The 27,970-nt window shown below is 38.4% G+C and overlaps 1 protein-coding gene across 1 annotated transcript; it reads left to right on the top strand.

The window, feature by feature from the left end:
- Nucleotides 1–98: 98 nt before the first annotated feature.
- On the top strand, nucleotides 99–27,236 carry LOC134344974 (transforming acidic coiled-coil-containing protein 3-like). The gene is made up of 17 exons (XM_063045106.1): nucleotides 99–217; nucleotides 2,202–2,376; nucleotides 2,926–3,071; nucleotides 6,488–6,552; nucleotides 6,937–8,020; nucleotides 10,569–10,623; nucleotides 12,165–12,372; nucleotides 20,060–20,118; nucleotides 20,943–21,073; nucleotides 21,400–21,451; nucleotides 22,461–22,646; nucleotides 23,118–23,194; nucleotides 23,279–23,322; nucleotides 23,476–23,636; nucleotides 25,162–25,268; nucleotides 25,778–25,898; nucleotides 27,081–27,236. Exons 2-17 carry the CDS (start codon nucleotides 2,212–2,214, stop codon nucleotides 27,144–27,146), a joined length of 2,727 nt encoding a protein of 908 aa, XP_062901176.1. The 5' UTR covers nucleotides 99–217; nucleotides 2,202–2,211; the 3' UTR covers nucleotides 27,147–27,236.
- The last annotated feature ends 734 nt before the right edge of the window (nucleotides 27,237–27,970 follow it).

The raw sequence follows: 27,970 nt of genomic DNA, 5'->3' as shown, positions 1-27,970 counted from the left end.
AGCTTCAGCAGCAAGAGGGGCTCCATGGCACTGTCTTCTCGCGAGAAGAGCGACGCCTTTCTCCGGCTGCCGATTGGTCCGTTTGTAAACCAGCTGAACGATGACCTTGGAAAGCGGCTGCTTTGTATTGGACGTGGCGCCAAACGGTCAGGTTTTAAAATTTGGCGAGCGAGCCGGAGCCGGAGCGGAGTAGAGTAGGAGCGGGCGGCGGTGGAAGGTGAGGCAGGGGCTGGCCGCGGGAGAAGGGTGGAGTGGGGCTGACGGTGGTGGGAGGTAGGCGGTAGGGTTGGAGGGTGGGGGAATTGGGATAGGAGAGTGAGGTGGAGGGGTCTGCAGATGGATCGGGAGAGGACCGGCGGCGGGAGACGGGTTGGGGTTGGGGTTGGGGTTGGGTGTGGTGGGGAACGCAGACAGTGTTGACATTTTAACTCAGCGAGCTGTGGTGCGACTACCATTTTCTAGTCATACGAAGGGATGCAGCGAAGCTTGGTGCAGCCAACGCGAAGTCTTTGCGGGGAAGGACCAGAGTCTAGTTGTTGCACTGTTAATGAATACTGGTGGGATTCTTCTCGAAAATGGGGCGTATAACGTCACATGAGTGGAATGTTACTAAGGTCTTTAAACAAAAAAAACTTACCCCAACTGAATGTGCTGTGCAAATGACACCAAAAATGTAAAAAAAAACAAACTTTTGTGTTATCTTCTGCAGCCCTGGGACTGCTGTACTTGATGGTCATCTGGGTGGTGAAGGATTCCGTCTCCATCACCCTAGTGTTCTGCCCCTCTCTATTAACTGACTCTCCCAGAAAGAGAGCGTATGTGCTGAATCCAATTGCTGGGATGTTACTTGAGTTTACTGTACTGGTTACATTAAATATGTTTAGGGAAATGCTGGATTTGAGATCTAAGGGTGTATGTGGGCATAAGATGCTGTGATCTATCGAGAAAATCTATGTTTATGTAGCATGTAAACGGGATCTTTAAAGGCCCATCTTGTCATTGCCAACCAAGTTGTCTACCTGAGTTATTTTCATTTTCCAGTGTTTGGCCTGTATGCCTTTTCTAGAACTATTTCAATTATGTATTTGTGAATAGGAAGATTTGAAGGGATTGGGTCAAATGCAGGCAAATAGGGCTAGCTGAGGCAAACAAAAGTCACAAATGGCTTGTCATTAGAGCTGTCAAAAGGCGCAAAGATCCCTATTTGGCTACAGGCCTAATAGAACCAGTGCATAAAAGGTATTGATATTATAGATGTGGAATTGGCTAATAGTTGACAGCAAGATTGTGGTGAGTGATCATTATTGAAACTGGGGTTGGGGGGTGGTGTATAGTGATATTCCCAGGAGTTAGTGTTTCTAATCCATATTAATATCCTAATTTTCGGTGAAAGTCACAATTTCTAAATTTGCATGTGATGTGAAGCTTGATAGCACTGTAAAATGGAAGTATAGTCTATGTAAAAAGGCTGGTAGATGGATAGAAGCATAGCAGGTGAAGTTTAAGGCAGAGAAATGTGAGCTCATGCATTTTGGTAAGAAGTATGAAGAGATAACATTAGGGTAAAAGATAGTGTTGGTAAAGGAATGCAGGGCCCTGGGGATATGGGTTCACAGGTGATGGGGCACAATTAATAAAGCATATTAAAATGGGATTTTATCGATAGAAGCTTGTATAACTTGCTGAGCCTTTATAAATCTCTGGTCTTGCTCTTCCAGTCTTGTGTTCAGTTCTGGTCGCTTCATTTATAGGAAGGATGTGAGATAGAAGGATACCAGAAAAGATTACAATAATAATCTCTGGTTTTAGGAATTAGAGGTTAAAGTCCAGAAGCACCTGTCCAGAGAGAAATGTTCATCTTTCATGTTGACCCTGAAGAAATGGTTTTACAACTTAATAGTATGTATTTCAATCACTGCACTGTAGGAAAGATGTTGAGACAGAGGATGCTGAATAGATATAAACTAATGGAAGAGTATTGATGTTCATTATTTAGTTGACAGTTTTGTATCTCAAGTACAATTTTTGGATGGAGTCTTGATGGTTCCATGTGTGAATATACAGTTTGTTAAAAGAACACTGAAAAATCTGGAAGTAATGTATTCAGAAAACTAGTGACTTTGTATTAGTGTTTAATGTTGTTTCTATGAATTATTTATAGACAGTTATAAGTGGTTTATCTTGCCTTGCATCTTTCTCAGCCAATCTGGTATGAGTTTGCATTTGGATGAAAACAGTTATTTGGACCTTCAAGGCTCCACTATAATGGATGAACAGTGTATCCCGTCAACACCGATTGCAAACCCTGGGAAACCAACTCTTCGAGTAACAGAGAAGGAAAATTTCCCTCCAAAAAGTTCAACAAAACTTTCCAAGGTGCTTTTTTTTTGCATTATAGCATTAATAGTTTGTCTATTTTCTGTTTTTAATCAACTTGTTGAACTTTAATGTTCATTATTTGGTTCTCCAAAGATCTGAAACTTAAAACTTGTATATAAAATTTCTTCATTTCAAATAAATCAAAGGATGGGTATTTTCAGAATATTTAACAACTGAAGCTTTTTATCATATAAGATATCACTCTGCACTAAAAATATCTGTGTAGCAAAACTTAATGGTGCAGTAGGCAATGGTTATTGGTGGAAGCAAGTTTTCTGGTGAGCTATGCACGTTGAGTCTAATTTCTGATTTGATTTCCAGTCCACTACTTTGTTCCCTACTTGGTGCTATTCAGTACATTAAATACGCTGCAGAGGTTAGGCTAAATTTGACTTTCATTTGTCTCTTAAAACATTTGAGTTTTCTATTCAAATTTAATTGCAAAGTATCACCACAGATACAAGAGTTAGCTACTTTGGGCACTGAATATTTACAGAGATGCTATTGATATATTCCTCTGTTCTAAACTAACTTTTCACAATGTAGGTGTCCTTCCAAACCCCTGCAAGAGACCCTGTTACACGGAAAATATTGAGTCCACATATCACCAATGTTGCATTTCAGAAAATTGGAAACAATGAGGAAATTGCATTGAACATACAGGGTCCAGAAAATCTTAATGAGGATAAATGGTAAGAATAAATGAGTTCCTCCAGCATTTTGTGTTACAAGAATAAGTACTCTGTCACAGTGAGCCAAAATGTGTGTACTTGGTTCTAAGCTAGTTTTATGTAATTGTCTGAGACTTTAACAGTCCTGTGATATTGTATTCAGTTATGAATATTCCCGTTAAGGTTACTCAGTTAAATGCTTTCTCAGTTCTGATGAGATGTAACTGAAGCACCCGGAGGAAGCCCACACAGTCACATGGAGAACATACAAAATCCTTACAGACAGCGGCAGGAATAATCCTGATCAGTCGTGGTCGGTGCTGTAATGAGATTGTGCTAATCTCTTTGCTTCTGGGTTGCCTATTTTCCCTGTTGGGTATACTTTGAGATACTGCCTTGCCTGCAAAGATAACAGGATCCAAATAAGCATTCAACTCCATTATACACAAAGATGACTTCTGTATTGTGTAACACCTGTGTAGTGTTTGTCTCTTCTCGCGTGACTATTCGCCGCACTCTTGAAGATCAAATTACATAGCATAACGCTAGGTCCCAGTGGACCATCAGTTTGGGTATTGGAAGGAGGCAGTGAATAAAAAAAAAATGCACACTTCTGGAGGTAAATTTATTTATAAAAAGTAGTAATATATGCAAAATATTTACATGAGTAAGAACAATTCAAAGTTCCAACATTCTGTTTAGATTCCAAATCTCAGATATCAAATTCCTTTTCAATTGGAATCAGTGATGTTCATTAGAATAACATTTATTACTCTAATTTCTGTAATTAATTAGGTCTAGTATTATTCCCTATTTAAAGGTTTATAGACTAACCTTTTGCCTTTCTATTTATCCCTAGTTGGTTAGAACTAATTGAATTTCTATTCTTGGGTATTATGGTTAACTTCAGTTTCAGTTCAAGTCACTATGTCTACAAGTTTAAATTTTAAAAAATATTCAACTTAATTCCTTTCATGACAATTCTCCAACATCACAATTTTTAAAGTAAATCCCATTTAGTAACTTATCAAAGTCTTTGCAAAAATCAATTCTTGCAGGAAATCAAATTCAGATCCTCTAAATGAATAATAAACTTGTACATCCAACTATGTTAAATCCAACACGTCATGAAGTATTTTGTTCCGTGCTGGTTTGTTGATCATGGTTGGCTCGTCATCTTGTTTCTTGGTTCATTGGATGAAATAGCTGGTCATCCATGGAAAGTCACTTCTCAAAACTTGTACAACAAAAAAACCTGATCTGTATACAACAGGATTACAGTAAGTTCTTGTACTCATTCTGACTTCTATCTCAAAATCACGTCATTTCCAAACATTTCTCAGTTACAACACTACTGAACATATTTCACACACACATTTTACACTTGGGACAGCAAAAGTGTTTTAATTCACCAAATCCTTGGTATGATTTAACAGAACTAATTCCCAGTTACACAGCAGAGATTTTGGACACTCATCTCTGCTGATATTGTCTCGCTATAGCTGGTGCTTGTTACAGCCGTAGCTTCAGTAATTCTTCTATTGATATATTCTCTCTTGCCAGGGGTTTCACTGAGGTTTTCAAGTAAATAGAGTAGCGATGTTCACTACTAATTCTACTTTTAACAGTTTATATATTTAATTTTTAATAGTTTGCTGCATTTCTCTCGCTTGTCCATACCTGCGTTTGCTGCCTCTCGTTCTCCCATAGTTTTTTTTCCCCCCAAGTTTAATTTGGTAAACCTCATTTTCATCCCTCCACAGGTGGAGCTTTCTAACATTACATCTGAGTTTAATTAACCTTAGTTACAATTGCGTCAGATGTATAGTGTAACACTCAATTTCTTCCAATAATAAATTGATGGACGCTAGCTGCTGTTAGATGTTTTCTTCTAAAGATGGTTAAAAGTTTTATGGAAATAATTCAACATGGGCTAGATGTGGGGAAGGACCTGTTTCTGTGCTGTGGTGCTCTGACTATAACTGTAATCTAACCCAATTGTGCAAGGTTTGAGGAGGTGGTATGGTGTACTCCCATCTTGTATCCACTGTAATTCATTGCCACATATGGCTCTGGAGACCAAATTGTTGAATATATTTAAAGTAGAGGTTGATAGGTTCTTGGATTGTGATGAGAAGGCAGGAGAATGGGGTTGAGACGGATAATAAATCCATCATGATGGAATGGTGGAGCAGACTCGATGGGCCAAATGGTCCGGTTCTCCTCCTATGTCGTATGGCTTTATGGAACATAATTGCACAGGAATAGACCCTGCTGCCCATGACGTGCCAAACTAAGCTAGTGGCACCTAATCCCAGCAAGCAGATGGCCCATATCACTCCATTCTCTACATGTGCCTATCTATAAGTGTCTTAAACGTGTTTATCATGTCTGCCTGCACCATCCTGTATTTTTCAAGTGCTCTTCACTATTTATATTTAAAAAAAAACTTCCCCTGCGCATTTTTAAACTGTGCCCCTCTATTAGATACTTTATTGGAGAAGAAAGATGTCAGATGTCTACTCAATGCCTCACACAATTTTATAATTTGCCTCTATAGCAATCCTCCAGTCTACGCAGCATGCCGGGACACTTCTGAGCTCTCTCTGGGCCTCCACATCCTTCCTAAAATGGGGCAATCAGAATTGATGCAGCCTGATGAGCTTTATAATGCTGCAACATAGCTTTCTAAGTTTGAACTCAGTGCCTCAACAAATAAAGCAGTACACGTTGGAAAACCCTAATGAATTATGTGGCTACTTTCAGGGAGCTGTGGACTTGGACCATGTTAAAGGTTCTGTCATTAACTGTTCCTTTCCTTTTCATTTACCATTTATCAGTTCTCTAACCATATCTGTAACTGATTTTTTTTTTTTATCCTATGGAACACCACTAAGTCTGTGGCTTTTTGCCAGGATAAGACCTATCAACCACTGCACTGATTCCTATGCGCCATGCAATTCTGAAGCCAAGTGATTGTGGATCTTGTGCATCTTAATTTTCTGAATGAGTTCATGAGGCATCTTGTCAAAATTCCTTGCACTGCTCTACCCTTTGAGCATCTTGGGTCATTACTTCAAAACTCAATCGTTTATATGACTTATCCAGCCCCTTAAAGACTATCCCAAATTAGGCCATCATTTTCCAAATGCTCATCAGTCCTGTTCCTAAGAGTCCCCAAAAATAGCTTCTCTACCACTAAAGTGAGACTAGGCAGTTTATAATTTTGAGGGTTATACCAGTGCTTTAGCCCTCCCCTTCCCCCTTGAAAAAAGAAACATAAACTACTCACCAGTCCACAAGAACCTCTCCTGTAGCTGGGAAAAGACTATCTTGGTCATGGCACCCCTCAATATCACGGAGTATATTGTGTAAGACCCTGGGGACTTGTCCACCTTAATGGTGAGAGATCGCTTAAATATCTTTTACAATTACAGGCACAAAGATTCTGGTGGAAGTTCTGAAGTATTTAATCTGCAATCAGAAGAGCAATTGAAACAAAGCAAGTATATTTGGTTATTTTATTTGGTATATTTGAATTGTGACTCTTGATCTTGTGTTATTGTATGCAAAGTTAGTTTGTAAAGTAAGTTAAACTTTATCATATTTTCTAAAATCCTGTTTATTGGAAAAAAGGCAATGTAAAATTGAGCTTTCATAATTTTGACCACAATTACTGCCAGTTCACTTTTGAGTTAAAAGTCAAGATATTGTTAGCATTTACTCTGAATTGAAACTAGTTTGCAAAGTGACATAAGGTTTCTGAACTTAAATTAGCTTTTGAAACAAAAATAAAATCTTTGGCTGATTTCATTTAGCGGGGTACTTTTCAAATATGCCTCTGGTTGTTGTTCATTAAATTTGAGATGCTTTTTATCTCTGACAGAGACTAGCCAATCTTTTGCCAACGAGGAACAAGTTCCATCTCATGGAGCATATACACTTGATCTTGACATGCTTGATGCAATAAATCCATTTCAAAGTAATTCAAAAGTTATGAATTCGCCAGCTCAGAAACCGAGTGACAACGAGCTTGACTCTCGTGAGCAAAGTCTCAAAATTACTCCAGTGAATAGTCAAATGCTTCTTGAGGAGACTGCAAAAATGTCTTTAACCCCTCCCTATAACATTAATGCAGATCAGCGAATGAACACATCAGCAGACATGCCTTTACAAATGGAGTGTCAAAGCAACTACATAGAGGAGGATTCTGAGGTAATTGTATCTCAGAAGTTGAACAGCTTTGAGGGAGATTGTCTTGAGAAGATTGATCTTTGCAAAAGTGAGGCAGCAGTGGAAAGTTTAGAACTTCCTGTAGAAAATTCATTGAATCTCAACTGTGACAGCACAAGCTCTGACTCCCTTCTGACGGGAGTGCAAAAACCAGAGACTTCCCCAGTACTTATTCTAGATCTTGCATCTGAAAATGCCCAGAAAGCTGATGCTGATTCTTTGCAACCAGTAAAGTTGGAGTTTGCATTTGATGATGAAGTGAAGAAGAAACCACCACCAAAGAAGTTGGGGAAAAGACCTGGAGGGCAGTTATGCCCTAAGAGGTCCAAAGAAACTACAGAGAAATCAGCGCATAACAAATCTGAAGAGCAGATTAAGGAAGTTATAAAACAGAATGAAATTCACCCTGATGAACACTGCAAATTGGAAGAACAGAGTAAGGAGGCTGTAAAATTGAGTGAAACTGATCCTGTAGTCCCAAAATTTAACTACAGTGTTGACTGGGACAAACTAGATGACCCAAATTTCAATCCTTTTGGTGGAATTTCAAAAGTTAGTAATTCTCCCAGCTCTAAGTTGCCAAAAGCCAACGCTGCAAAGCAATTATTGCAAGATAAAGAAGAGAATGTTGAGCCATCTGCGGACAAAGTGGATATATTGCAGAAGCCAGAAAGCACTCCAGGGGCAAATGGATCTACTAAAGGAATTAAAGAGGTTCAGAAGCAACCTGTAAAGAAGTAAGTGGATCAAATTTCAATGGTTCTTTTATTTAAATATAGTAAAGCACTTGAATGCCTGTCTTTTGTAGCTTTTTGAAGCATTGAAGGATTTTTAAAAAAAAAACAAGAAACATCCTACAGTACTCTGGCATGGGCTAGTCATGATAATATGCTTACTAAATGGGTTGAAACACTATCTTAGCTAGTTGACCAAATTACTCTAATCTGTTAACCCACTCTTCAGCCTTTTACAAAAACTTCCTTTAAAATTTTGTTTTTGTGAGTTCTAAATTGCAACCCGGCATTTCCCATGTTAAAATTTAGGGCACAGGTATTGCTGGTAGGGTCAGGGTACATTCCTAATTGCTGTTAAGGTAGAGATGAGCCATTTTGACCCGCTGCAGTTTATCTGAAGATCATCCTCACAATGCTGGTGGAGGTTTAAAGTTTTTAGATGCAGTGGAAATTAAGAAACGTTAATATTATACTTGGTATTCCTGTATCCTTGTTCTTATTATTCTTAGCCATAAAGGTTGTGGATGGTACATACTAATAGTGTCAACAAAGGGGGCCACTTTCTTTGTGGTGGTATTGCACTTGAGTGTTAAATGGAGGTGGAGAGTATTTCATCACACTTGTCTAAAGAGCCTGGTAGAAGAGAAGAGTCACTGACATGTACTGCCATCTGACCTGCTCTTGTAGCCACGGTATTTCCTGCTGGTTCAGCTGAGCTTCTGGTCATGACAAATCTGAAGTAATTATGCAGGACTGCATTCAATGACTGGGTAGTTCATTAGACAAATATTACTTTGCACTCATGAGCCCATACCAATAAGATCTTTCAGTCTTAATGCAAGCAGGCATTGATCCTTTGCATTGCAGATGGAATTGAATATTATGATGTTGTCAAGAAAGATCTTTTATAAAGCAGCTAAAAATGATTGGGAGAAGGACATTTACCTGAAGAAATGGGAAGACAGACCTGTGTGAAGTACAGCTATGCTCTTTAAAGGTTTTCTTTTTCCCTTGATGTCCACTTCTACCAGGGCATCTTGATGTCACTCCAAATGTTGCTCTGGTCTCAAGGGCAATCAATGCCTCTCCTTTAATTTTGCTCTTTGGTCAATGTTTGACTTGAGTGGATAGAGAGGTCTGTAACTGAATTGTCCTGGTGAGGCAAAACTGAGTAAATTGAGGAAAATTTGCATCTTAGTAGAACAATGACACTTTTCATACCTTTAGAGTGTATGCTGGTGGTAATAAGCAACTAGAGACATTAATCTTGAATTTTGCTTATTAGGAATTGTGCTAAAAGAGCTCTCTGAGCAGGAGATGCATGAGAATACCATCTCAGCAGGCTTATTAATGTCGTTTATAGCCACTGAATCAAATTCCTAGATAACAAAGCTTTGGGGTGGCTCGAAGTGAAGGATTGCCCCACATATTCTAGGCAGTTGGAGATAGAATTTTTAGCTATGCTTGCATTCCCCTGAAGAAATAAGAAATTTAAAAAATCTTGTTAATTCTGTGGATATTAGATGAACACCCTGCTGAAACGTAACGTTCAACGATCATACAAATATTTTTAATCACTCGCTGTTTTTTCCTTTGAACCTGATTTGTGCCTCATTGAGATGACTGCTGACCACAATTTCATTCTTTGTCCTCCAACTATTCCATAATTCTTTATGACACATGATTGGAAATAATTGACATTGACAGTAAGAATATTATATCCTGCTTTAGAGAACCTCTACTTATCGCAGAATTGAGCCACTGCTATGCCTGATGTTATATGAAACCCCAAGAAATGTGGGTAGATATTTTGGCTTGTAGTTATGACCTTGTACACTCAACAGCATTTTATTAGGTAGAGGAGTAGACCCAGGTGTGCTCTTCTGCTGCTGTAGCCCATACACTTCAAGGTTTAACGTGTTGTGCATTCAGAGATACTCTTTTGCACATCACAGTTGTAATACAAGACTTGAGTTGCTGTCACTTTCCTGTCAGCTTGAACAAGTCTGGCCATTCTCCTTTGATCCCTCTCATTAACAAAGCATTTTTACCCACGGAACTGGTGATCAGTGGATGTCATTTTGTTTTTTGCACCATTCTCTAAACTCCAGAGGTTTGTGCATAAAAATCCCAGGAGATCAGTTTCTGAGATACCAACAATCATTGCAATCAGTCACTGATTACATTTCTCCCCCATTCTGATGTTTGGTCTGAACAACTGAACCTCTTGACCACGTCGGCATGATTTTGTGCATTGAGTTGCTGCAACATGATTGGCTGATTAGATATTTGCATTAATGAGCAGTGTACCTAATAAAGTGGCCACTGAGTGTATACTGGAGACTAAGGCTTAGGAGGTTTAAACTGTATTCATTATAATGTGGAAGCATCACCTTTAACAGAGCTCATCACAAGACGTCCCTTGTTTTGACTACAGCTCTTCTGTCCTACTTCGTTTTTATCCTTTGTCTCTCAAATGTGTGTATTTTTTTCTTTTAAATTGGATTTGTCTGCCCAACTTGCATTAATAATTTGAATTTATTATTCTTAGGAACACTTGTAAGGTTAAGCCGATGAGGGAGGTCTCAGCAATTCCTTTATTTCAGGTGGGTGAAATCTTGAAATCTAAAAGGACAATAATTCAGGTACACAATATCAAAACTGTTTACTAAAACAGCAATCCCTTAGATCATGACTGGTTTATATGATTCAGGACTGAGGTCAATTGCTCTCAGATTTCAGTTGATTAAACTACATTGCAAACATAGCAGCATTTCAACCCAAAACATTAATTTGTTGCTTCCCACAGATTCTGCTCAACCCAGTGTTTTCAATATATTGTTCTAGGTTACCAAGGTGCCAACAATTTCTCTCCTGAATGACTTGCCTCTTTATCTTCCCTAGGATTTCAGGTTAATGCAATGATTTTTAGATTTTTTTTCATCGTTTCTCCATGTTCTAGCCAAGGAACTAGTACCAGTTAACTTAAGTATTTTATTAAATTCAAGTTTACTGTCATTCAACCATTTATATATGTACCGCCAAATGAAACAATTTCTTGCAGACTAAAGTGCACAGTACATATAGCTCTCTCAACAGAGTAATATCACTACAAATAAATTAGTAAAATAAGTTTATTTAAAAAATACAATTTTAAAAAGTAAATGGTGTAACGCTACTGGTGCTTCATACGTAGTGAGACCTTGAAGATTGCAGGGAGTTGAGTAGTCACTCAGCCTGGGACGGAAGCTGTTTCCCATCCTAACAGTCCTTGTCCTCATGCTGTGGTAAATTCTTCCTGATGGTAGAGGGTCAAAGAGATTGGATGAAGGGAGGGATTATTGACAATGCTAAGGGCCCCACATACACTGTGCTCCTGATAAATGTCTTGGATAGGTAGAAGGGAGACTGATGATCTTCTCAGCGGTCCTCTGAATCCTTTGCAGGGTCTTGTAGCTTGTCAGGACACTCTCAATCGTGCTCCTGTTTATATATTTTTTTAAAAAGTTAGATTGGGAGGGATTACCTCAGGAAGTGGGAACTGTTGTACTTTCTTGACCAAAGGGCTGGTGTTGAGGGACCAGGTCTGTTTTGTGCACTCCCAGGTACTTGCTGCTCCTAACTGTCCATGGAGAACTATAGTTATTATTTGCATCTCCCTTCTTTTTGTGCCACCATCCCCCAGTACATTGCTACTAACAAGCAAATCTGAATAGTGAAACTAATGCTAAATTTAAAGTTTCTCATTGTTTCAATTTTTCTTCATCATGTACTTTCAGAGCCTGGTATCTCTTCTTCCTCAATTTTGGCAAGATAATGCTAACACATAAGATGCACTTCATTTGAAAGATTTACAAAAAGACCAATTGCTGGGTCAGTCATCCCACTTTTTGATGTTGCTGCATTTTAATTCCTGAGCGGTAAATATGGGACGGAAGGGAAAGTGCAAAATTTACTTCTGTATCCCAGTTAGAAACACTTACTACATAACACAAACTTGAAATGGAACAGTTTCAGAAATAAAGTTTCACCAATCAGAAGGGGCAGTCTGGATTTACAAACCACTGAAAACAAATTTTCAGTCATGGTGTAAATGTGCAATTTAAGTAAGACAATGAACCATGCAAAAACTTTTTTTCATTTTTAGGAGCCTCAAGTTTTTGCTATTGGAGATATTATTGAGTCCATGCCAGTATCTAATCCTGAAAGGAGGATTTCAGACAGAGTACAACCATCGAGGTGTGAAGAAGTGACACAGGACACGAAAAATCTTGAGTTCACCATGGCAGGAAGCTCTGAATTTCTCGATGGCATCATTGAAGGCGAAGCTGAAGAATTCAGACCAGCTGACCAAAGTAAGACTGGTTTTCTGGTCTGTCTTGTTAAGCTGTTTTTATTGTCAGTAACATTTGCCTGTGATCTCATCTGATTTCAAGATAATTGTCTTGAAACTAATCCATCTATGTACTTTTAGCTTTAGTGTCACTGGTAGAGAGCAAATCATGAATTCTGATATTTTCAAATCAGTATCTATTAAGCATACAAAGTGTTAATTCAAACACCTGAAGGTGATCAAATTATTGTTTAACATAAATTTCAAAATACTTGATAAAATTAATTGGTCTTGCTTTAACTTGAATGTTATAATCTGATCTACCTGGTAATCTTCCTTCTGTCAGTGATTGAATGCTGGGCAAATGTTTGCAGGGTGTTGCTCTTTCTTCCTCTGTCCATGTCACCCATCTATTGCCTGCAAGTGGAAATTTCTTTTTAGAAAGGTGTTATATTTCAGTCATTGTACTTTTGGAAATTTTTTAGCTGGTGTTGAGCATATCTGGTCAAACTATTATTATTGCCTGCAAATGCAGTTACGTAACTGCAGTTCACTCCTCCCAACCCAAACAATTTTTGTTCGTCAGAGATGCAGGTTTCATTCCAAGTGCTTTCCTTTCTGAGCATTGTAGGGAAATTCAGACAAGTTTCTATGGTACACCTATACATCTCGGTCGACAGTGCTGAATTGAGGTCTCCTGCCCATCTTTGAGGGGAGGACCAGCCAGCGTGCTTTTAGTGCACAATAATACAGTGCATTCTGCTTAATTGCAGACAAGGTCCCACACAGGAGATTAGTGTGCAAACTTAAAGCACACGGTATTGGGGGTAAGGTATTGGTGTGGGTGGAGAATTGGTTAGCAGACAGGAAGCAAAGAGTGGGAATAAACGGGACCTTTTCAGAATGGCAGGCGGTGACTAGTGGGGTACTGCAAGGCTCAGTGCTGGGACCCCAGTTGTTTACAATATATATTAATGACTTGGATGAGGGAATTAAATGCAGCATCTCCAAGTTTGCGGATGACACGAAGCTGGGTGGCAGTGTTAGCAGTGAGGAGGATGCTAAGAGGATGCAGGGTGACTTGGATAGGTTGGGTGAGTGGGCAAACTCATGGCAGATGCAATTTAATGTGGATAAATGTGAAGTTATCCACTTTGGTGGCAAAAATAGGAAAACAGATTATTATCTGAATGGTGGCCGATTAGGAAAAGGGGAGGTGCAACGAGACCTGGGTGTCATTATACACCAGTCATTGAAAGTGGGCATGCAGGTACAGCAGGCGGTGAAAAAGGCGAACGGTATGCTGGCATTTATAGCGAGAGGATTCGAGTACAGGAGCAGGGAGGTACTACTGCAGTTGTACAAGGCCTTGGTGAGACCACACCTGGAGTATTGTGTGCAGTTTTGGTCCCCTAATCTGAGGAAAGACATCTTTGCCATAGAGGGAGTACAAAGAAGGTTCACCAGATTGATTCCTGGGATGGCAGGTCTTTCATATGAAGAAAGACTGGATGAACTGGGCTTGTACTCGTTGGAATTTAGAAGATTGAGGGGGGATCTGATTGAAACGTATAAGATCCTAAAAGGATTGGACAGGCTAGATGCGGGAAGATTGTTCCCGATGTTGGGGAGGTCCAGAACGAGGGGTCACAGTTTGAGGATAGAGGGGAAGCCTTTTAGGACCGAGGTTAGGAAAAACTTCTTCACACAGAGAGTGGTGAATCTGTGGAATTCTCTGCCACAGCAAACTGTTGAGGCCAGTTCATTAGCTATGTTTAAAAGGAAGTTAGATATGGCCCTTGTGGCTACAGGGGTCAGGGGGTATGGAGGGAAGGCTGGGTTCTGAATTGGATGATCAGCCATGATCATAATAAATGGCGGTGCAGGCTCGAAGGGCCGAATAGCCTACTCCTGCACCTATTTTCTATGTTTCTATAATTGGGATGCGTCGGCACCAGTGTATTTTGGCCCAATTAGCCTGTTTCATGGAAATAGTTTAAAAGGTGCAATAAAAAAGACGAACCAAACACAAATTATATATCTTAAATTCAAAGTATGTTTGTTAATATACACATGCCACCGTATACAGCCCAGAGATTCATTTTCTTGTGGCATACTCAATAAGTTCATAATAGAATAATTACCATAACAGAATCAATGAAAAAAATGTGCCAGCTTGAGCGTTCAACCAGTGTGCAAAAGATGACAAACCACAAATACAAAAATGAAGAAATAATAAATAAGCAATAAACATCACACATGAGTTGAGTCCTTGAAACTAAGTGCATTGGTTGTAGGGACATTTCAGTTACTGGGTAAGTGAAGTTGAATTCCCTCTGGTTCAAGAGACTGTTGGCTGAGGGGTAATAACTGTTCCTCAGCCTGGTGGAGTGTCCTGAGGCTCCTGTACCACCTTCCTGATGGCAGCAGCGAGAAGAGAGCATGGCCTGGGTGGTGAGGTCCCTGATGGATGCTGCTTTCCTGCGACAGTGCCCAGTGTAGATGTGTGTGATCAGTGTAGAGAGCTTTATCTGTGATGGACTGGGCCATATCCACTACATTTTGTAGGATTTTCCATTCAAGGGCATTGGGTTTTCCATAAACACAAATCATCTGCAGATGCTGGGGTCAAAGCAACACTCACAACACGCTGGAGGAACTCAGCAGGTCGGGCAGCATCAGTGGAAAAGATCGATCGACGTTTCGGGCTGGAACCCTTCGTCAGATACATACCCTTCGTTTTCCATACCAGGCTGTGATGCAACCACTCAATATACTCTCCACTACACATCTACAGAAGTTTGTCAAAGTTTTAGATGTCATGCAGAATCTTTGCAAAACTTGTAATTGCACCTGTGTGCTGGTCCCAGGACAGGTCCTCCAAAGTAATAACAGTGAAAAATTTAAAGTTGCTGACCCTCTCTATCTCTGATCCTCTGAGGACTGGCTCATGGATGGATCTCTGGTTTCCTTCTGAAGTCAATAATCAGCTCCATGGTCTTACTGACATTGAATATAGAAATGTAGAACAAATTGGAACACTACCAATACTACTGAATTTAAAACTGTATTAGTTCCTAATACTTAACTACAGAGGGATTGTCTGTATTGTATTCTTTTGACTGTAAATAAACAAAATTAGTGCAGACACCTATTGCACATAATGGACAGCAATTCATACAATGCTTTCAGTGACTGCATCCTCAGTCCTCATTTCATAACATCCAGGATGATAGCCAATGCCTTCAAACTCTTCATAATTCCTGATTTGCTGAAGTAGTAAAATCATTTCATTTTCACTCCCAGCTGTCACTGGCATTTCCAAGTCTGAGTGCTTAAAACCACAGGGAGCAAATCAGTTCTGCATTGTCTTATTGCTTATTTCTCATCAACTATCAGTGACAAAAATCACTGCTTTTTGAATAATGCTGTTTTAAAATCTTTGTTCTAAGCACAGTGTAGTGTATAATGGCTACACGAGTGCACGCGACTGATGCTAGTTAGAAACTGTTCGACAAGTTTCATGCCCCAGTTAAGCAGCATAGTTTCCCAAATAAGGGGGATCCTGGTTATTTTCTTGATTAATTTATTTGTTGAGAGCTGTCCCAAATATATGGCTGCCCCAGTTAACTGATGGGCCAATTAACTGGAATCCACTTATATAAAACTGTTTATTGTTCCTGATTCTGAGGCCTTGGTTAACTGAGCTTTTTAAATCAGTGGAGCAATAACCAATGTACACAATAGAAGCCACAATGGGCCGGTTCTTTCATGGCAGTTACTGCACTGAATTTAATGAATCCCTTGGCACTTAGTTCTCTTAATATCCATAAATGTCCTTGATACAGACTTCCAAAGATTTGCTGCTCTTGATTCATGACTTCCGATTTTGGTTTTGCATGACTATTTTGATATTGAATTTTATTTCTAAACATTGCAAATGGATGAAATATTTATGCTGGTGCTTTAATCTACTGTCAAGTCCTGTGAGTTTTGTACTGTACACTACACTTCAATGGGAATAGGTGGTAATACAAAAAGTTCTCGTGTGCCATGGTAATTCAAAACAGATTATCATTGATAAAGTCCTATCAATAATTATGTCCTTCAGGAAAAGGATGAGTCCTGTTGCTTGCTTGTGTGTATTCATTGTCTAACTCTTAAATCTCTGCTTCTCCCATCATTTGAATGTTTTATTTCTTTACTATTGTATCTGACATTCTGAACAAGGGTAAACACAATTTAAAAATATCTTGGTAACAAGCAAATAGTTTACTAATGTTTATTGCAAAAATATTAATATCCATAATGTTGCCATTGTTATCACTGACTCTTCCGTGTTCATTCACAAATAACATGAGAATGTAGTCAGAGCAAAACTAATGCTAACTGACCTATTTACTCTTCAAAACTTGTGTACACAAGATCTGTGAGGATATCAAAATATATCATCCAATATTACTGTATGTCTTCTCATCTAGCTGGAATGAAGCCGTGCTAGACATTTCCTGTGAAAACATCTCACTGCTCTTGGTTTATTTAAATTAAATTATTCACTGCTTCATTTGGCAGTAAAGCTAATAATTCTGTGCTTTTTATGGGCAAATTTAAAGAATCAAGAGGTGGCATTGCATACCCCATGCAAACAAGGTGTTTGTACTGTCTTGGGTATGTGTTCGAAAGGGCCACCACTTCAGTCTTCCAGGGTGATGGGTGCTAAGTTTTAAAGGTGCTAAGGCAAGGTTTTAGAGTGCTTGGTACCTGGAAAATGCCAAGGAGGATGGTGGAAGCAGATATGAAATTGGTATTTGAGGCACTTAGAGTGGGGAATGTGAATCATGTGCAGACAGATGTGATCTGTTTGATTTGGCATCATGGCCTGCACAGTACAGCATGACCACAGCGGGACAGGCTGTTCTATCCTTGCCTATTTTAGTCTCTATTCTCATGATGAACCGTGTAGGTACAAGAATGTATTGTACAAATGTGACTGTTAAGGCCACAGCCAAATTCTTCTCGAGCCCTGTTAGCTGCAAGCGCCCCCGAAGTATAGCCTGTTTATGCCCACTTGGTTAAATGGTAGGATTACATATGCTAGCTTCTGGTCTGTTCCAATATCTACATATGGCATTGTGGACAGTGACAGTGTTTGCTATATCCATTGGGATATTTGCAAGCTTGGTATGCAGTTCTTGAAGATTTATTTTTTAGCCCCTATTAAATTCTCCCAATTTTTTAAACTACTGCTAATTTCTTTGAACTGGGTTCTCACTCTTAGCTTGCAGTTCTGTAATATTTCTAGGAGTTTTGTTATCTTCTAGCAATGCAGATGCCCAAAATATTCATTTTGGTGCTCTACCATTTCCTTTATTCATCAATATTTCTTTTGTACATAGAATATTTGAAGCTTGTTTCCAGCTTGCCAATTGTTGTAGCCTCTTTCCTTATCAGTCCTTGGCCCCACTTTGCTGTCTTAAGTATTTCCAATTTTTAAAATGTATTATTAGATTAATGCATAAAACATGCCCTGTTCTAATCTCTCTACAGCCAGATCACAAAACTAGTGGAATCTAGTTAAGCCTATCGGTTAATTGGGGCAGCCACTTACTTGCGACAACTCTTAAAGAACAAATGTTAGTCAACAAAATAACTGGGGTTCCCCTGGTTTACTTGCAACACTGCCACTTAATTTGGACAGGAGACTACTGCTGAAGCTTTTGGAGTCAGTTGCATGCGCTTGTGTGGCCGTTAGACACAGTGCTAGAAGTGAGCAGTTTTTAAATAGTATCAGTTGCATGTGTTTGTGTTCAAATGCAGTGATTTTTGTCACTGATAGTTGGCAAGAAATAAGCAGCAAGACATCTCAGAACGGTTTTGGTTACTGCAGTTTCAGGCATTCTGGTGTGGAGATGCCAGAAATGGCTATGAGTGAAAATTAAACAGTGAAAATTCATGACTTTGTTAGGAACTACGAAGAATTTGAAGGCATCAACAATGAAAATGAAGATTTGGAGAATGAAGTCGTCAAAAGCATTGTATAAATCCAGTCCATTATCTGCACTAGGAATCTGTACTGATTTTGCTCATTTACAGCAAAATCAAAAGATTACAGTCCAGCATACAGTCCTTAAATAACTATTAGAAACTGTACTGAGGTGGTATTAGTGTCTTAATTTGTTCTGTATTTAATTTAAATGCATAATTTATTTGGTTAAATTTGTTTGTCATTTTATACTTTTAAACTATTTCCATGGAACTTCAGCTAATTAGGCCAAAATGTACTGATCATGATGTGTTACAATTAATTGGAATCCACTGTATTTGCTGCAGATATTTTGAAAAGTTAGCAATTACTCCATTATTGCTATACATTTCAATATGGTTCCCAGTGTCTCATAGCCAACATGGGCCTTGACTTCATAATTTACTTTTAAAATTAAGAACCTGTTTTCAAATAGAACTAAGTTGCTCTTGGTGCTTAAAGAAAATTCCTGCATGTTTTGGTCATTTCCTTTAAAGGTCTCTTGAACTACCATTAGTCCTTATTGCAGAATTTTGGATCAAAAATGGACTGTTCCTTGGGCCCTTTAGAAAACCATCTTGTGTATGCCACAAACATTACCACAGCCATATTTTTTTTGGGTAGTGTAGATTAAAGATCCATGATTATTTTCCTGTTAGAAGCATCTAATTTCTGTATTATGTCCTACATTACCACTATTGCTTGTGGCTGTGTTAGTAATTCCTAATACTCTGTCCCTTGCTTTTTTTTAATCACATAATTTTCCTTTGCTGTAATCCTATGTCAACCCTTCCTTTTGCATTTCGTTTCATAGAAACATAGAAAATAGGTGCAGGAGTAGGCCATTCGGCCCTTCGAGCCTGCACCGCCATTCATTATGATCATGGCTGATCATCCAACTCAGAACCCTATCAGGACCTTCTCTCCATACCCCCTGATCCCTTTAGTCACAAGGGCCTTATCTAACTCCCTCTTAAATATAGCCAATGAACTGGCCTCAACTGTTTCCTGTGGCAGAGAATTCCACAGATTCACCACTCTCTGTGTGAAGAAGTTTTTCCTCATCTCGGTCCTAAAAGGCTTCCCCTTTATCCTCAAACTGTGACCCCTTGTTCTGGACTTTCCCAACATCCGGAACAATCTTCCTGCATCTAGCCTGTCCAATCCCTTTAGAATTTTATACATTTCAATCAGATCCCCCCTCAATCTTCTAAATTCCAGCGAGTATAAACCCAGTTCATCCAGTCTTTCTTCATATGAAAGTCCTGCCTTCCCAGGAATCAATCTGGTGAACCTTCTTTGTACCCTTTTGTACTCTAGGTTGTTTGAAGCTGTTTTAATTTTGCATGATTTGTAAGATTAATAATTGTTCATTGATTGTAGTGGTGGGAAGCATTTAGAAATTATAGCAACTTAATAACTACTCAGCAATTTCAATGTGTCATGGAGCTGGTTGGGATGGTATAGGATTAGAGTTGTATATCATGACTAGATTAGCTATGGATAATTTATTTGATTTATCAATTTGCATAGCTTTGTAGTTGCCAGCAATACAAGATTTTGCTGTGATTTGACATTTGAACTATCAAATGATTTTTAATTAGCAATTCTTAGTGAAGGTGATTTTTACCTGTGACAAAAAATTAGTACTTTTAAACATTGTAATATTGAAAGTTTTCCCTTGCAGTTCCAACATTTAATGAACCAATTGAAGTTGACTACCTGGAGCAGTTTGGTCACTCACTGGTAAGTTTAAAAGTGCATTCTTTTTGTAATTAACTTTGATTCCTTACCAGGGTGGGCCACTCGGATTGAGGCAGTAGGCAAATGTAAGGTAGATACAGTATGTAGGTAAATCTAGTTATTCACTTTGATAGCCAAAACAGGAAGATGGGTTGTTTCTGAACAGAGCTTATGAATAGGTGAGGTGCAATGAAATGGAATGAAGCCATTGAAAGTAATGCAAATGGTATGTTAGCCACCATAATAAGCATAGGAACGGGGAGGTGCATCTGTGTGAGGACTTGAGACCCCCATTCTGAAGTTTTGTATGGTAGTTTCGGTCTCTGAAGGAAGATGCTCTTGCAATGAAGGAAGTACAGTGGAAGTTCCCCAGATGTGTCCATGAGATGGCATTATTGATGTATGATGAGTGCCGGTTAGGTTTGTGTTTGCTAGAATTTGGGTGAATGAGTAGAGATCTTGGAAATATGGGGTGGGGGAAAAATCCAAAAGGTCTGAATAGATTGGATGCAGTAAGGCTGTTCGAGACTATGGGAGAAGCCAGGGCTAGTGCTCATAGACTAATGTAAAGCCAAGTAGCACTGAGTGCCGAAATTTCTTCAGTTAAGAAGATCCAACTAAATTAGTGGGTCTGGATTTGCCCATACGCTAGACAAGGTAAGAATTAGAGCAGCATAGAATGTAGACCAGTACAGCACAGGAACAGGCCCTTCAGCCCACAGTGTTGTGCCCAACCAGTTACGTTAGTAATCAAATGCACACTGAGTGTTTCTTGCAATATCAAGCTAGTTTAACCGAAGCTGCTTTTTCTATTGTAATTTGTTTAGTTTCATGCTTCTGCTTTGAGAAAGCAGTCTCTATACCTGAAGTTTGATCCTCTGTTGAGGGAAAGTCCTATTAAGGTAACTGCTAAGCCCCTGGAAACTAAGCCCAATGTGGCAGATCCACCAACTGCAAGGTAAAATGTTTGTTAATTTACTATTTTCTTAACCCTCTTTGTCTAAAGTGTTATCACAGCTGTTGCCAAAATGTAATCTGGTTTGGATGATATAAATTAAAAAATGTAGAATTTCTTGATGTGCCATTTTTTTCTTAAATGTTGAAGTGCAGTAAGGTTTCAGGTGGAGAAAGTATCACTGCTGTAAGTAGTGAGCTTTTCCTCAAATGTTTCCATCTTAACTGCCATCGCTGTTCCTGTAACATCCAATGTTAAATCACAGTACATAAACATTTTAAACAGTATAAATACTTAGCTAACTAAATTCTTTTGTCATGCAATTCCAGTATTATTGATCTTGAAACCAGATCTCTTGCTCTTCCTAATGAAGAAACAGTGGTAAGTAACTTAGTTTTTTTTAACGTAAGATAGTGCCATTTCATTATCAGTTAATAAATGAATAATGACCTCAATGGAATAAAGATTTTTGAACACCTTAATAAACAACCCTACAAGCTGTGAAAATAAATCAAAACATCTTTTGTTCTTTAATTAGTAGCAAAAATTTAAACTTGTACGGACTATAATGTGAAATCATTGGTACCAGAAACATGCTATGTTTGCAAAAAGCACCTCTGTTTTTCTGACAACAGTTGAAATATATTGCTCAGGATACTGGGGACTAGAGAAGTATTGTATCTTTTGTTTCAACAGTTTTTGCTAACTTTGAAGTTTGAATTTAATGCTGTGAAGGTTTGCTAGGTGTATTGAAAAGAAATTCTGGTAGGTCAGGCTGTAAATGGAGTGGGGTACAGACTTCTGACCTTTCATCAGAGATGGAATATGTGAGATTAAGCTTTGATATCACTCACTCACTCACTCACTCACTCACACATTAGTCTTGCGAGACCATGGATTTGTGCCTGGAAAGTCTTCACTCTCCAGGGCACAGACCTGGGTAAGGTTGTATGGAAGATTAGCAGTTGCCCATGCTGCAAGTCTCCCCTCTCAACGACACCAATGTTGTCCAAGGGAAGGGCATTAGGACCCATACAGCTTAGCACCAGTGTCATCACAGAGCAATGTGTGATTAAGTGCCTTGCTCAAGGACACAACACGTTCTCACGGCTGGGGCTCAAACTCACGATCTTCAGGTCGCTAGTCCAATGCCTTAACCATTTGGCCATGTGCCCACTGAGATTTATATGAAGTAAATAAGTGAAGCAAAGTTGATTTGGTTTAATGTTAGAGAAACTGATGGCACACGTTAACTAAAATAACCTACCTTCAGTTGTAAAGATGTTTCCTTTAAGGGTATTAAACCCTAATCTAGTAATGCTTCTATATCATTGAATTTTTTCATAATTGATTTGTAAATCAATTCACACCCGTATTTTTTTCTTTAAAGGATACAGCTCCCTTAATTCCTGATGTGCAACCTATTCTTAACGATCCAGTGGCTGATTTTGCACCTACTGTTTTTGCTGAAGATACAATTGTTGATGTACTCAAATATAGCCAAAAAGACATGGATGCTGCAATTCAAGCTGTGAAGCAAGAGGCAGATGAGGCCATATCAGCTGTGAAGCAAGAGGCATGTACTAACAGTTGTCTTAATGTTTTCAAGGTTCAATTTTGGTAACTTCCATCTAAGGTTAAACACACCTTCCTAAATAGTTGTGCTTCTTGGGAATTTTCTGAATAATGCTGCGAACCCTGATTTGTGTTTTTGTACCATTGCTTAGGAAGTATCGTATTATAGTTAAGAGATTAGTGCCATGTTATGGTGTGACCTGTACGATTTGTTAATAAACTGTTCTAATCAACAGATCAGCAACTTGTTCTGTTTGACAGATCCTGAGATCGGAATCTTTAAATTACATAATATAGTTTTATCTGTTGAGGCTTGTTTTGGACCTTTGTAGGATTTGAAATTTAGAATTGGTAGCTTTTGCGTTGTTTGATACATAGCTGCCCTAACGCCCTTTCCAGCCTATTGGGTTGACGCTTGTGCTTTATCAGCTTGGGATTTAGAACTTACCGTGGAATACTTTATTTTTGGTAGCTTGCTCGTCAGGAAGCTATAACTTTGGAATGGAAAAAGAAGCATGAGGAAAAGCTTGTACAATGTGAAGAAATGAAGTAAGTACTTCTCATGTGAAAAGTTTTCTCATCCATTTGATTAATGGGAATGTGGTCTTTTATTGCCAAATTTGTTTTTTCTAGGAAAATTATTGATGGATATACTGAATTGGTTTTGCAAATGAACGGTAAGTTTTATTCCTGTTTCATGGTTTTTTAAATTTAAGAAGCTTGGTAATTCAGGCAATGCATTTTTTCCTTTGGCAATGTTTGATACATTAACCAATTAACATAGTTATTTAGAAATCGTACTTCTAAAGATTATTTTTGAAATATTTCAGAGGCATCTAGCAAAAAGGTTGAAACGGCCAAGGCAGAAGTAGACAAAGTAACTGAAGAAAAACAGCAACTCTTAAAGGATCTGAATTCAGCTGAAATATCATTTTCTGAACTATTCAAACGATTTGAAAAACAGAAAGAAGCAATTAATGGTTACATAAAGGCAAGTTTATTTTGCTAAAAATGTGCTCCTATGATTTGTATTCAGTTTTAATATTTACATTCATGAAGATTGTCTTGCAGACCAAACTTTTAAAATTATGACAATGAAGTAGGAGCTTCAGTAGATTGTTTTATCAGTCTGCTCAATGATAAACAGTCCTTTAGTGTGGTGCACTGTTTAGTTTTTGGTGAGGATTCACACTGAGCTGATTTATTGTTGTCGTACAGTTCTGCCTTGGACTTGAAGCTGTGAGTAATTTTTGGACTGGTACAGTGTAATGTAGAAATGGCAAAACAAGTTTAAAATGGTGAGATGTTCTACTTATAGTGTGCAAACATCATTTCACATAACCTTATCAATGTCTTATAACATTGTCAAGGATGTCATAACAGCTTGATTAAAGCTAGTTGCTATGATGTCTAATTTTTGCAAGTATGAAAAACTTGGTGTCCTGTGACAGTCGTGTTTAAAAGATTTTCCAATGACTGGACTTGAGGTAGGGATCCAGTCATACCAGTGACCATTATAGAAGGTGTTCTTTCATTTGTTGTCAGCAGGGTTCCTTGACAATAAAAGGGATGGGAAGAAATTTCCTTGCTGGGAAACATTTCTTGGATTAATTGAATGCACTTCCTATTGAACAATGGTGTTGAGCTATTGAAGACATTGTATCTGGCTTGAAGAGAGCACCCTGGCAAAAGAACGAACAGTTTGTTTTGAGATGGCAAAATTTTCTTTGTTACTAATTGTAAAATCTTTTTGAGCATACTAATTTTGTAACAACTGGAGAATCCTTGGTCACCATCTCCAAAGGACTTTATTTTTGTATGGTGTCTTCTCAAAACTGTGGAGAAAAGTATTGGAGACAAATGCCTGGCAATTTGAGAATGTTCAACAGTGATTTATACAGCACTAATTGAATGCAATGTATGCTTTTCCCCATTGGACATGGATAAAGATTGACTGTGGAAAGGAATGATGGATTGGAATGTAGCTGGCTAGAATGAGGATTGTTCCATTGTACTGCATGCCCTTGCACCCTACTGATCCTTGCTTACCTTTTGTGTTTGTTTCTATGTCGGTTGATCTTTGTACCGACCAGTTTAAGTGGTGCTGTTTGGCTGAAGCAAGACTATGGGGACTATCAAATTGCCTTTGATATATCTTCCTTTAACCACTCGTGAGCATCAGATGTGGGGGAGAAAACACACTTTACTTTGGGAACTTATGCCTTGATAGCAATGTACATTCTGAGTATGACTCCTAATCTGTAGTGTCTCCTGTAAATCAGACTTGTTTCTCTTTTGTAATCCTGCTCTGACCTGTGAATCAACTACTATTACTGAAATGGTTTGCTTTCAAATTTGTCTTAGAATAAGTGCACAGCAAACGTTTCTGCAATTGATCTGTCCTGACTAGGAGCTCTAGAAAGACATTTTGTACTGGCTCTTCTGTCTCGTATTCAGTGCTCAGGAAATGCAATGTTGACAATGGTTCACTCAGCAATTTTGTGTTTTTTATATAGAATGAAGAGATACTAAAGAAATGTTCTCAAGATTATCTTGCAAGGATTAAGAAGGAAGAACAGAGATACCAGGCTCTAAAAGCTCATGCTGAAGAAAAATTGAATCAGTGAGTAATCTTAAATTTAGCATTAGTTCCGCTATTTAAGTATCTTGGGGAAATGAGTGGGAAGAAGTTAATGATGACCCTAGTTAAATATTAACAAAATGCTAAATGAAACCAGTACTTATTCCTTGTATCATCCATTCTGTATGTTCTAATCATCTAAAAATCATTTGAATTGACCTGAAATTTCAGAGGTCATAATTAAAGGCAAGTCATTTTGGGTTGAAATTGCAGGCACATCAGTAATCTAGAGCAACAATGAATCTGCTGGAAGAACTCGATGGGTTTAATAGCATCTGTGGGATGAAATGTTTTGAGTTGAAATCCTGCCACATTTGTAATCTAATTTTGGGCCAATTGAAGACTGGGGTTTCAAATGAATATGGAGTCAAATATACAGTAAATCAGTCAGTGGGGTTGCAGTTTTAGTAAACAAGTGCATTCTGCTTAGGACAATTTAGAGTTTAACAGTACATTTGCTGGTACTAACATTTTCTCCTGTTCCTGTACAGAGCAAATGAAGTGATTGCGCAAGTTCGCAATAAATATACAGCAGAAATTGCTGCAGTCGAGGCTCATCTGCGGAAGGAGCAAATGAAAATTAATTCCTTGGAAAGGAGTCTGGAAGATAAGGTTATGAGAAATAGACTACAATTCTTTTCATTCAGGCTTCCCTTTTCTCATCATTCACAACAAATCCTGATGAGTACATTAGGCCACTTTAAATTTAATCATCTCACTGAAATGAGACAGATGGTCATTGTAAACCTGCACTTAACCATTAACTTTTTAAATCATTCTGATCACCTTCATTCCCCCTTCACACATGCCCTGCCTGAAATAAGTTGTTTAACACCACAGTGGTTCTGCATGGAACTAAATTTGTAGTTTATGATTGATTTGTTTTTGCTGGCTCAACCATTTGGTGATGGGCTTTTCTCTGGTAGAGGATTGTTATCTGACTTGGTTTAAGCCTAAATGTGTTCTGTGTATGCTTACATGTGTGTTATTTGAAAATGCCACTTTTTGGATTTGTATTTAATTTTATTTAAATCCTCTCCCACACTGGAATGTAGGAGGGTTCTCTGAAAGTGGGAAATGAACAAAGTGTACAAAGTACACTATTATGAACACCTATTGGCACTTCAATAACATTTCCAGATTTTCTTTTATTGAACAAGTGGATGGAGTTTTGTCTTGATATTTGAGAGGTAGAGTTGAAGGCAGGAGAAGGCCACATCTAAATACTTGATTTTCACTCTTCTGGGAATCTCAAATATTACACCACCACCTCAAAGGCATTCCTAATACAATCCAATATGGAAATCTAGCAAATGTTATAGAACAGTAAATCTTAGGACAAGGCCCTTCAGTCCACCATGTATTTACCAACCATAGTGCTAATCTAAATCCCTCCATCCCTTGCCTGTTCACATCCAACTAAATGCCTCGTACATTTTTATGGTATCTGCTTCTACCCTCCTCCTTGGAAATGTATTCTGAGTACCTACTACTCTCTTCCTTAAAGAAACAATTTTCCTTGCAGATTTATAAACATTCCGTCTCACCTTAATCTATGCTCCTCGGTATTTGACATTTTGCCCTGTTTGGAAGGGTGGTGTGGCTTATCAGATTTGTTTTGCCACCACTTTGCAAGCTAGCAAGCAGTTAAAGATGGTACATTGAAGGAACAGCAATGATCAATAAAAAATTAGCCTTCCTGATGAATTATTTCAAGATATGGGCAATGTGTAGAATTAAAGTAGGGTTTAAAAACCAGTTTTGTAATTGCAATTTTGTTTTATTTCCCTACAGACTAAAGAAAACTTGGAACTGTCAAAGATCTGCGATGAACTAATTTCTAATATGAAAAAGAACTGATTTCCCTGTGTCTTGTAAATATAGCTTAGTGACAAGATATGAACTTCCTTTTATAACTAAATTACTAGAGAAATAAAGTTTAATATTTTACATTCGCAGTTGTGTGCAAGATTTGGAATAATAAGAAATAACAGTAGGAATAAGCCTGATCCTGCATATCTCCATGTTCCTGCATGAATCTTTATTCCCTTGTATTGTAAAATCCACCAGTCTGGAACATGATGGGCACTATACAGTGATCTTAGTTTACAAGAATAAAATTCTTTTAGAAGTTGACAAGGGAGATGGTTCTCTGTAGTGGAAAGAGCCAGAGGTCACTGTGTACTTTCCACAAGGGAGAAATATCTCCCCAATCAACTCCTATAAGAATTTTGTACTTCTAAACCAAGCAGACAAGACCATGCTTTCTAATCTCTCAGCGCAAAATTCATGTATTCTGGAATTGCATCTTTGCTACACAATTGTAAATATATCCTTGGTGACTGGACATTTACGCAAAATTACAGGTGCTGACTTTCTAGTGCTTTCAGAAATTAGGAACAAAGATGTCTGTAGTACTTGCAACAAGTTAGTAACTAACTTGTCCTTAACTGCTTGCTGAGCCATGTTAATTTCTAGTGAGGAGATGCAAGAGACTACATGTCCTGGAATCTGTAGCAACAAACTAACTGCTGGAGAAACTCGGTTGGTCAGGCAGCATCTGTGGTGGGGAAACAAGCAGTTGATGTCAACTGCCTGACCTGAGTTTCTCCAGTTTGTTTAGAAACAATTACTTTCCTTTGATCACCCCAAAGTAGATAACAGCAATTGTCTCAAACTTAAAG

This window comes from Mobula hypostoma, chromosome 4 (assembly GCF_963921235.1).
Source record: "Mobula hypostoma chromosome 4, sMobHyp1.1, whole genome shotgun sequence".
Taxonomy (NCBI): domain Eukaryota; kingdom Metazoa; phylum Chordata; class Chondrichthyes; order Myliobatiformes; family Myliobatidae; genus Mobula; species Mobula hypostoma.
Note: the sequence above shows the minus strand (reverse complement) of the source record. Positions and strands in the feature narration are given on the sequence as shown.

Coding starts and splice junctions, on each gene's coding strand:
- LOC134344974 (XM_063045106.1), top strand. CDS start 2,212: ATGAGTTTGCATTTGGATGAAAACAGTTATTTGGACCTTCAAGGCTCC. Junction 21,074..21,399: donor GCAGATCCACCAACTGCAAG/GTAAAATGTTTG, acceptor ATGCAATTCCAG/TATTATTGATCTTGAAACCA. Junction 23,637..25,161: donor CAATTAATGGTTACATAAAG/GCAAGTTTATTT, acceptor TTTTTTATATAG/AATGAAGAGATACTAAAGAA.